The sequence below is a fragment of the Cherax quadricarinatus genome, chromosome 5 (genome assembly GCF_038502225.1).
Source record: "Cherax quadricarinatus isolate ZL_2023a chromosome 5, ASM3850222v1, whole genome shotgun sequence".
NCBI lineage: Eukaryota > Metazoa > Arthropoda > Malacostraca > Decapoda > Parastacidae > Cherax > Cherax quadricarinatus.
This window is the reverse complement of record NC_091296.1, coordinates 10,813,861-10,824,990: the sequence shown is the minus strand read 5'-3', so window position 1 is coordinate 10,824,990 and position 11,130 is coordinate 10,813,861. Positions and strand designations below refer to the sequence as shown.

Below are 11,130 nucleotides of genomic sequence, written 5' to 3'. Positions count from 1 at the left end.
TGTTCTTTTGATAATGCTTAACACAGCCTTTATAATGTATGGCAGGATTTTCTTGGTAAACGCTACAAATTAGTAGTGCTGAACACTAATAAATCTCTGTCTCGATTAGTGTTATGTATTTTTTACAGGATTCCTTGACACAAAATGTATTAGCATTACTTCATGGATGTATTCTCATGAAAGAGGTAACAGTTTTTCCAGTTATATACTGTTGTGTTAAAATACAACTTCTCTGCCACATTTGAAACTCTTAGTTAATCTGGGGATTTCAAACCAGCAGTGCCTTACATTATACTTAATAAATGAAGAATCCAGGTCTAATGAAGGAGAAAATATTTTCATGTCCGAAATGACATTTCAGTGGATGTGTTTTTGCTTTACTAATAAGGTGTTAAAAAATTCACAGCACATAGCAGATTATCATGTGCTTTATTTCTACTTATAATCAGCTTCTATTATTTACTTTGTACAAAAGAATACTGTTCGTTGTGAGTCTGAAAACCAGAAAAAGAATAATTTGATGATTCAACATGTTGAAGTCCCATTTTAATTTTTCAGTCAACAATTGCTAGAATATTTGTTAGACCAGTACTTAACAAAATGGATTTTTTTTTTTTTCCATTTGTTAAATATGAGTATGAAGACTGTTTTTTAGGCCAGTTCTCTTTGGTGTATATATTAGAATGTTACGAGATTCTATATAAAGGTTGTCAAAGGCTATTGATCAAAAAATTGGAACTAACCCTTCCCTTCCTTGGACTGATTAGTATTTCCCATTTTCCAGGCACAGTATAACCCCTGCAGGCATTGAAAAATAAAATATCATTAGGGTAAGTGAGGAAACTGAAGAAATTACCTGTACAGCAACTTGATAATCACAGGAGGTTAAAGGAACCTTATCAAGGAAGTTGACTGTGCTTTATCATCATTGGACTATTATAATTATAGGGAAGCACTAAACCTGTAATGTACTGCACCTGGGGAATAAAAGATAGTCAGCTTTGATTCAAGGGAAGGGAAGGGCAGCTTCAATTCTTGAGATTAGGAGCCCTTAACCAGTATGTAGGTACTTCCATACCCCTTTAAGAGGATCATTATAAAAAGCTGAAGGCACTTATTATGGGAAGTTAGAGATCTTGATCACTTGGTCACTTAAACAACAGCGTGCATTGTTTGCCTTGTACCTGTACTTTAATCATGGCCTCATGCTTTATTAACATTACATTTAGTGATAAAGTGCAAGATTTATATTATTTAGTTGGTTTCTCCTGAGCATGAAATCAAAGGCAATGGCCTAACAGAAAAAAATACTAGTAAGGACAAACAAACAGAAGGTTTAGAACACGTCATATTATCCTAATGCACAATGCTGCATAACACGAGTTATCTGTTTATCTCTTACTTAGAAAAATTTCTAATTGTCAGAATATGTCATAGTGTATAGGGTTCAGTAATACCTGCAGTTCCAAAATGCAAATTATCCTGGAAAAATGTCATTTTACATTAATATTAAAACAACATTTGTACAGTAGGAACAAAGAAAATTTACTTCTGATGCCAGTGTATTATATAATGCTCAAGTGTATAAATTATACTTCATATAATAAATTAATTGTAAGTGGTCACAGTAAAACAAACTTTTTATAAAACGAGTTTAATGCATCTTAACATATGCACGTTTAATCTTAACTGGATCGACTGGCCGATCATTGTTATCCGTTTCTACAAGACCCATTCTCTTCACCACCTGCATCCCAGACGAGACACGACCTGCAGCCCCAAGAAATATAGCATTATAAAAGATATTTTGTCAGATATATAAATTACAAATTTAAATTTCATGATTCTAAGCATATATGTGTTTGGTTTGAGCCCTTCTGTAATGAATTATTTGAACTATACATGTATATGATCCAAGGTGATTCCAGTGTGTAGTACAGTACATTCTTTCAACAAATACGTATCTTCAGTGTACTTTATATCTCTGAGGCATTATTCCATCTGGGAAGTGTACTTTCTTTGACTCCCCTATAAGATGCTTTATATGTTAAAATGTTTTGAAAGAGCACTGAAAATGAATGCTAAAGAATTCTACACGCTGGACTCCCTAACTTCAACACAAGGCACTTACTGTTCAGTAGTACTGTACATATATACAATGAAAAGTGTGCTTTTTTTTTTTATTTTTTCAACAAGTCGGCCGTCTCCCACCGAGGCAGGGTGACCCAAAAAAAAAAAGAAAATCTCCAAAAAGATAATACTTTCATCATTCAACACTTTCACCACACTCACACATTATCACTGTTTTTGCAGAGGTGCTCAGAATACAACAGTTTAGAAGCATATACGTATAAAGATACATAACATATCCCTCCAAACTGCCAATATCCCAAACCCCTCCTTTAAAGTGCAGGCACTGTACTTCCCATTTCCAGGACTCAAGTCCGACTATATGAAAATAACCGGTTGCCCTGAATCCCTTCACTAAATATTACCCTGCTCACACTCCAACAGATCGTCAGGTCTCAAGTACCATTCGTCTCCATTCACTCCTATCTAATACGCTCACGCACGCTTGCTGGAAGTCCAAGCCCCTCACCCACAAAACCTCCTTTACCCCCTCTATCCAACCCTTTTGAGGACGACCCCTACCCCGCCTTCCATCCCCTATAGATTTATATGCTTTCCATGTCATTCTACTTCGATCCATTCTCTCTAAATGACCAAACCACCTCAACAACCCCTCTTCTGCCCTCTGACTAATACTTTTATTAACTCCACACCTTTTCCTAATTTCCACACTCCGAATTTTCTGCATAATATTTACACCACACATTGCCCTTAGACAGGACATCTCCACTGCCTCCAACCGTCTCCTCCCTGCTGCATTTACCACCCAAGCTTCACATCCATATAAGAGTGTTGGTACTACTATACTTTCATACATTCCCTTCTTTGCCTCCAGAGATAACGTTTTTTGACTCCACATATACCTCAACGCACCAAGAAGTGTACATCTTAAGTGTACATATAGTTAATTCCAAGTTTAGGGATTAAACTATTCTTGATATCAGTGTAAATATAAACTGCAACTTTCATGACCCACATGCAGTCAACAGGCTTCAAACCTAACAAACTAATGTAAGTACAGTATATACTGCACAACTTACTTTAATCTACTACCAGTTCCTTAAACAAAAGAATGGGTGGTATGAATGATTTTTTTTTTTAAGTACACATGCACAACTAAGAAATTAGGAGGAAAACAAAACAGGAAAAGCCTGAGGCACTAGTAATGATAAACAGGACAATGAGTAGGAAATAAATATGAACTGAAAAGGAAATGTTGTGCTAAGAATGACTCGTACTACCAACAATGGAGGATGAAGTTTCTTCTTGTTACTACATATTTAGGGCTCTTGACTCCAGGATTTGGCCTGGTGGCTGAAGCTCTCACTTCACATGGCGAGGGGTTCGGGTTTGATTCCCGGCGAGGGTAGAAATATTGGTCGTGTTTCTTTACACCAGTTGCCTATGTTCCCAATCAGTAAAATGGGTACCTGAGAGCTAGTCGACTAGTGTCGGTTGCATCCTGGGACAAAACTGACCTAATTTGCCTGAAATGCTCTGCATAACAAGCTGCTTTCTATATACATGTAATAGTATGTCATTGATGTCAGCTAGGCCTGTACACCTTGTACATGTACTTGTAGAATTTTTTTTTTTTTTAACAAGTCAGCCGTCTCCCACTGAGGCAGGGTGACCCAAAAAGAAAGAAAATCCCCAAAAAGGAAAATACTTTCATCATTCAACACTTTCACCTAACTCACACATAATCACTGTTTTTGCAGAGGTGCTCAGAATACAACAGTTTAGAAGCATATAAGTACGTATAAAGATACACAACATATCCCTCCAAACTGCCAATATCCCAAACCCCTCCTTTAAAATGCAGGCATTGTATTTCCCATTTCCAGGACTCAAGTCCGGCTATATAACAACAACCGGTGTCCCTGAATCCCTTCACTAAATATTACCCTGCTCACACTCCAATAGCTCGTCAGGTCCCAAATACCATTCGTCTCCATTCACTCCTATCTAACACACACACACACACACACACGCTTGCTGGAAGTCCAAGCCCCTCACCCACAAAACCTCCTTTACCCCCTCCCTCCTACCTTTTCGAGGACGACCCCTACCCTGCCTTCCTTTCCCTACAGATTTATATGCTCTCCATGTCATTCTGCTTTCATCCATTCTCTCTAAATAACCAAACCACCTCAACAACCTCTCTTCAGCCCTCTGACTAATACTTTTATTAACTCCACTCCACCTGATTTTCACACTCCGAATTTTCTGCATAATATTTACACCACACATTGCCCTCAGACAGGACATAACTGCCTCCAACCGTCTCCTCGCTGCAGCATTTACAACGCAAGCTTCACACCCATATAAGAGTGTTGGTACCACTACACTTTCATACATTCCCTTCTTTGCCTCCATAGATAATGTTTTTTTGTCTCCACATATACCTCAACACACCACTCACCTTTTTTTCTTCATCAACTCTATGATTAACCTCATCCTTCATAAATCCATCCACTGACACATCAACTCCCAAATGTCTGAAAACATTCACTTCTTCCATACTCCTCCTCTCCAATTTGATATCCAATTTATCTTTATCTAAATCATTTGATACCCTCATCACCTTACTATTTCCTATGTTCACTTTCAACTTTCTACCTTTACACACTCTCCCAAACTCGTCCACTAACCATTGCAATTTTTCTTTAGAATCTCCCATAAGCACAGTATCATCAGCAAAAAGTAACTCTGTCAATTCGCATTTTGTATTTGATTCCCCATAACTGAATCCCACCCCTCTCCTGAACCCCCTAGCAATTACTTCTTTTACAACCCCATCTATAAATATATTAAACAACCATGGTGACATTACACATCCCTGTCTAAGACCTACTTTTACTGGGAAGTATTCTCCCTCTCTTCTACACACCCTAACCTGAGCCTCACTATCCTCAAAAACTCTTTACAGCATTTAGTAACTTACTGCCTATTCTATATACATGTACTTGCAACATCTGCCACATTTTCATTTACCCCTGGCACCCCAAATTTACCTACTACTCCCTCCACAACATTTTTACCTACTTTAACGCTGTATAACCCTTGTGGCTTAGCGCTTTTTTTTATTATAATAATAATTACCTACTTTAGGATTGAAATCCCCAACCACAAGTAGTCTCACACTTGATTCAAAACTCCCCACGCATTCACTCAACATTTCCCAAAATCTCTCTCTCTCCTCTATTATTATTATTATTATTATTATTATTACTACCCTACCCTTCCTATGATAAAAAATAATTACCCCCCTCTTATTTTCCAGCACTGTTTGACCCTTATAGGTTGAGCATTTTCCATGAATGTAACAATCTCATTCTCAGACTATATAACTTTTTCCATTAATATATTATTAACACTACCTAAATATACTTTATGAAGATTTTTTTATGTTACTTACCAAATATGGCATGCTTGCCATCAAGCCACTGAGTGGGAGCAAGGGTGATAAAGAACTGTGAACCGTTAGTGTTTGGTCCTGCATTGGCCATGGACAATAAACCAGCCCCAGTGTGCTTTAGTTCATCATGAATCTCATCATTGAAGTGCTTCCCATATATTGATGCACCTCCTCGCCCAGTGCCAGTTGGATCCCCACCTGTGGACATGATTTTCAAACATCCTTTAATATTTATTTATTTTCATATTCATTCACTCTTCCTCAATCTTTTGGTGTGGTGTGAATATTATGCAGAGAATTCAGAACTTAAATATTAGAAGAAGGGCTGGGATAACCAAAAGTATAATTCAGAGGTGATTGTTCAAGTGATTTGGACATTTAGAGAGGTGGAACAAAACAGGAGGCCTAAGAGGGTATATAAATCAAAAGTGTAGATGAGAAAAATAGGATATACGTAGAAAAGGTTGGAGGAATGAGGTAAAGGAAGTTTTGAGTGGTAGGGGCTTGAACAGTCAATAGGGTTGTGCAAATGCAAAAGATTAGAGCTAGTGGAAGAAACTTTTTTATGGCTTGACATTCTGTTGGAATGCAAGCAAGGTAATGTTTTTGAAGGGATTCAAGGAGACCAGTTAGACGAGAGGTACTATCCATTGCTTGCACTCTGAAGGAGGGGTGTGGATGTGTTCAAAGAGCCATCTGAACTGTGATATTAGCACATTTCTCACAAGACAGTGATTGAATGAATGATGGTGAATGCATTCCTGCTTTTTTTCTCTTAGCTCACCCTACTTTGGTGGAAGACAGTTGGTGTGTTAAAAACAATAATAATATACACTTCTGGAAAGGCAGCTATTGACAGTGATTTTTTTTTTTTTTGGTCATGTGCAGTGCTGTATAGCCCTTATGGTTTAGCACTTCTTTTTGATTATAATAATAATAATAATTTTGGGTCATGCTGCCTCACTGAGAATGAACCAGTGTACAAATAATATCTCGGTACCTTCAAAAAATACACAACTGCATAGACAAAGTATTGCACATTTATATACATCATGTAAATTATCAAATACTAAATGAAATTTATAAATAAATTTATGTGAAAACCTTTTCTCAAAAAATTTTAATACCTTGTATCATAAAGTCTCTGATAATGCGATGGAATTTGCAACCATTGTAATACCCACGACGTGACAGCTCTGCAAAGTTCCGACAAGTGTTTGGGGCATGTTTCCAATACAACTCTAGAGTTACCTCACCCATCCTGAAAAATTATGAATATTAAACTTAAGATACATTTTTGAAAGAATATTAGTGTACTGTAAAGAGAAACTAAGTGTTCTCTTGTTCTATATGTAGCTACTGTACATATTATTATTATTATTATAATAATCAAGGGGGAAGCGCTAAACCCGGAGGATTATACAGCGCCTGGGGAGGGGATGTGGAAGGCATTCAGGCTTAATTCAGGGAACTGGTGCACAGATCCAATTCCCTAAATCAAGAGCCCCTCACCAACATCAAGGAACCTTCCTTGAGGGGCTACTGTACATAATAATTTAAAAAAATTAAATTAAAAAATAATTAAAATATACAGTACATAATTAGGCACATTTTGTCTAAATTAATGCTCTTAAAACATTTTAACCTTTGTGGGTTTAGCACTTAGTTATGAATAATAATAATTTATATATTTTATAATATAATTGTTGTTCAGAAACTAAGTAAAAGCAGGGGTGCCACTAGCATGATAAGAAACAACACAGTGTCAGGGGCCCCAAGACTGTTCAAATGATTTCCAGCATACATAAGGGGGATTACAAACAGACCCCTGGCTGTCTTCAAGAAGGCGCTGGACAGGCACCTAAAGTCAGTACTTGACCAGCCGGTCTGTGATTTGTACGTTGGGTTGCATGCAGTCCACAGCAACATGAGGCCTTGTCACAGACTGGGTCGCAGAGGCATTGACCCCTGAAACCCTCTCCAGGTATCTTTATCTAAGGATAGATACACCGGCTTCAAATCTTGATTTTTGGTTTCATTACAAAACAGAAAATTTAATAATAATATAATTTATTATTACTATTATTATATTTAGAAACCAGATGTTAATGTTATATATAATTTGTTTGTATGTTGATTACACTATATTGTATACAATTTACATGCAGCTATATATTTTATAAACAGTGCATAAGTTAATGCAATGTGTGAATCTGTTAAAAAGAAAACTACAAGTACTGTATTACAGATTAGTAATCTTAAAAGTCTGAGGTCCTTTGGTCGTCTTTCCCAGGATACTCGTCCCCCTCCAGGTATCCCACTTACAACAGTTAAGTAGATACCTACTTAATTCTTGGTAAACAGGGGCAACAGTTTACCTGGAGAGAGTTCCGGGGGTCAATGCCCCCGCGGCCTGGTCTGTGACCAGGCCTCATGGTGGATCAGAGCCTGATCAACCAGGCTGTTACTGCTGGCTGCACGCAATCCAACGTACGAGCCACAGCCCGGCTGGTCAGGTACCAACTTTAGGTGCTTGTCCAGTGCCAGCTTGAAGACTGCCAGGGGTCTGTTGGTAATCCTCCTTATGTATGCTGGGAGGCAGTTGAACAGTCTCGGACCCCTGACACTTACTGTATGGTCTCTTAACGTGCTAGTGACACCCCTGCTTTTCATTGGGGGGATGGTGCATCGTCTGCCGAGTCTTTTGCTTTCGTAGTGAGTGATTTTCGTGTGCAAGTTCGGTACTAGCCCCTCTAGGATTTTCCAGGTGTATATAATCATGTATCTCTCCCGCCTGCGTCCCAGGGAATACAGGTTTAGGAACTTCAAGCGCTCCCAGTAACTGAGTTGTTTTATCTCTGTTATGCGCGCCGTGAAGGTTCTCTGTACATTTTCTAGGTCAGCAATTTCACTTGCCTTGAAAGGTGCTGTTAGTGTGCAGCAATATTCCAGCCTAGATAGAACAAGCGACCTGAAGAATGTCATTATGGGCTTGGCATCCCTAGTTTTGAAGGATCTCATTATCCATCCTGTCATTTTTCTAGCAGATGCGATTGATACAATGTTATGGTTCTTGAAGGTAGGTGTGTGTGTGTGTGTGTGTGTGTGTGTGTGTGTGTGTGTGTGTGTGTGTGTGTGTGTGTGTGTGTGTGTGTGTGTGTGTGTGTGTGTGTGTGTGTGTGTGTGTGTGTGTGTGTGTGTGTGTGTGTGTGTGTGTGTGTGTGTGTGTGTGTGGTGTGTGTGACTCAACAATCAATATTTGCACCAATAACTCATTACAGTTGTGACCGGGTGTGGAAGTGTGAATTGCTCATTACTCTATAATTTGTTCATGATTGTAGCCAAAGTATAAACGTAAGTAACCATTCTACAGAATTCATTACCTTTGTAACTTGTGAGCTCATTACCTTTGTACCTAGTTCAGCTATCAAAACTTTGGGGGCCCAGTCCCTGGACCCATTACGTACCTCTGTAATCTGTAAATACCTTTGTAACTTGTCATGATTGTGACCAGACTTACCTGGAGTTCATTACCTTTGTAAATTGTGAGTTCATTACCTTTGTAAATTGTGAGTTCATTACCTTTGTAAATTGTGAGTTCATTACCTCTGTAACTTGCTCAGCTATCAAAACTTTGGAGTCCAGTCCCTGGACCAATTATGTACCTCTGTAATCTTTTGACTACCGCCCACAGGATGGGTATGGGGTGCATAATAAACATATTAAACTAAAAAACTAACTTGAAGGTGAGATCCTCCGACATGATCACTCCCAGGTCTTTGACGTTAGTTTTTCGCTCTATTTTGTGGCTGGAATTTGTTTTGTACTCTGATGAAGTTTTAATTTCCTCACGTTTACCATATCGGAGTAATTGAAATTTCTCATCGTTGAACTTCATATTGTTTTCTGCAGCCCACTGAAAGATTTGGTTGATGTCCGCCTGGAGCCTTGCAGTGTCTGCAAGGGAAGACACTGTCATGCAGATTCGGATTACGACTGCAAAGGAAGACATGGTGCTGTGGCTGACATCCTTGTTTATGTCAGATATGAGGATGAGAAACAAGATGGGAGTGAGTACTGTGGCTTGTGGAACAAAGCTTTTCACCGTAGCTGCCTCAGTTGTTAGAGTTACTCAATCATCCTCTTCTATCAGAATTAAATATGGTCTTTCAGTTGTCAGCCAACAACTCTCTCTCTGAGCTAAGAGGAACTTATTATTACCTTTTCTAGGCCCCCCTCACAGACATTTCAAATCTCTAGTCAAGCCTTTCACACAGGTTGGCGATCATGAACATGTAAGACACCGAACTATGCTTCTTCCTCATTCACCTTGCTTCCAGCCTGAGGCTTAGATATTGTCTGTCTATTTTCATCTACCTCATTGTCTACCTGGTGTTAGTCAACCCACACCAGTCGACTAACACCCAGGTACCTATTTTATTGACAGGAGAACAGGGGATCGAAATTATATCTTTATTTGGAAGTCCTAAATCCGTAGGGGGTCATACAGCATCTGGGAGGATGGAAGGCATTCAGACTCGATTCAAGGAATTAAAACACAGGTCCAATTCCTTAGATCAAAGAGCCCATCACCAGCATCAAGAAACCTCCTTCTCAATGTTTAATGGATATACTCACGAGGTTTCCAAGACAACATAAGGAGGCTGCCATGACTTGTCTGGTATAGACATTTCCTCCTAATAGACCCAGAATTATTATTGTTATGATGATGCGCAAACGAGCGCTAAACCTATATGAGTCAAAAATAGCACAACAATGTTTGAAATGTTTTGTTGTTGTGGTTGTTAAGGGTCACTTAAGTTTGCACCTTCCTGAGCCCAGCTTCCCGGGAGTCCGTGAAAAAGATATTACTTAAATATGGGAGGGAATTGTAAGGGATAAGATAAGAGAGAGAGAGAGATAAGAAACAATGTTTCCTCCAGAAGGAGACTCAGGAACACTAAGTTCCTAATTAGGTCAGGTGGATCATCAAGGATAGACACAGGCAGAGCCAGGCAGCCACAAACCTCCAATTGTCCAGATCACTGAAGATGAATAATAATAATAATAATAATAATAATAATAATAATAATAATATTAATAATATCTCTATTTACTACAAGTACATGTACATGGTATGGTATACAAGCCTAGCTGACATCAGTGGCATACTACTACTACTATTAAGCTGCTTGTTATGCAGAGCATATCGGGAAAATTAGGTCAATTTTGTCCCGGGATGCGACCCACACCAGTCGACTAACACCCAGGTACCCATTTTTACTTAAGGGTGAACAAGGACAACCAGTGTAAGGAAACACGCCCAATATTTCCATCCCCCCCCCGGGAATCAAACCCAGACTTTCAGCGTGTGAAGCGAGAGCTTTGCCACCAGGCCACGGGCCACCATATTTATTTATTTATTTTATTTATTTATTTAAAATTTGAGCACACATACAGAGGTACAAAAAATACAGATAAGAGCAGCATGCCAAAGCCACTTATACTATGCATAGCATTACGGGCTGGCTTAAAATTAACTTAAGATTAACTAAGCAATGATGAAATCAGTGATAAAA

General features: G+C 38.7%; 1 protein-coding gene across 2 annotated transcripts; it reads right to left on the bottom strand.

Moving 5' to 3' along the window:
* Window positions 1-313: 313 nt before the first annotated feature.
* Window positions 314-10,385, bottom strand: Cypl (peptidyl-prolyl cis-trans isomerase-like 1 Cypl). 2 transcript variants are annotated; one of them, XM_053771135.2, is made up of 4 exons: window positions 9,292-10,139; window positions 6,679-6,812; window positions 5,552-5,749; window positions 314-1,770 (listed from the first exon to the last, which is right to left on the bottom strand). In XM_053771135.2, the coding sequence occupies exons 1-4, from the start codon at window positions 9,561-9,563 to the stop codon at window positions 1,655-1,657; spliced, it is 720 nt and encodes a 239-aa protein (XP_053627110.1). In that variant the 5' UTR covers window positions 9,564-10,139; the 3' UTR covers window positions 314-1,654. The 2 variants fall into 2 exon arrangements, with proteins under 2 accessions (XP_053627110.1, XP_053627111.1); XM_053771136.2 differs by lacking the exon at window positions 9,292-10,139 and adding an exon at window positions 10,190-10,385 and having other exon boundaries at window positions 320-1,770.
* Window positions 10,386-11,130: the final 745 nt, after the last annotated feature.

Excerpts from the sequence above, each read along its gene's own strand:
- Cypl (XM_053771135.2), bottom strand. The coding sequence starts at position 9,563 with ATGTCTTCCTTTGCAGTCGTAATCCGAATCTGCATGACAGTGTCTTCC. Across the intron at positions 6,813-9,291 it reads TCGGAGGATCTCACCTTCAA|GATGGGTGAGGTAACTCTAG; the intron begins GTTAGTTTTTTA and ends ATAATTTTTCAG. Across the intron at positions 1,771-5,551 it reads TGGCAAGCATGCCATATTTG|GTCGTGTCTCGTCTGGGATG; the intron begins GTAAGTAACATA and ends TTGGGGCTGCAG.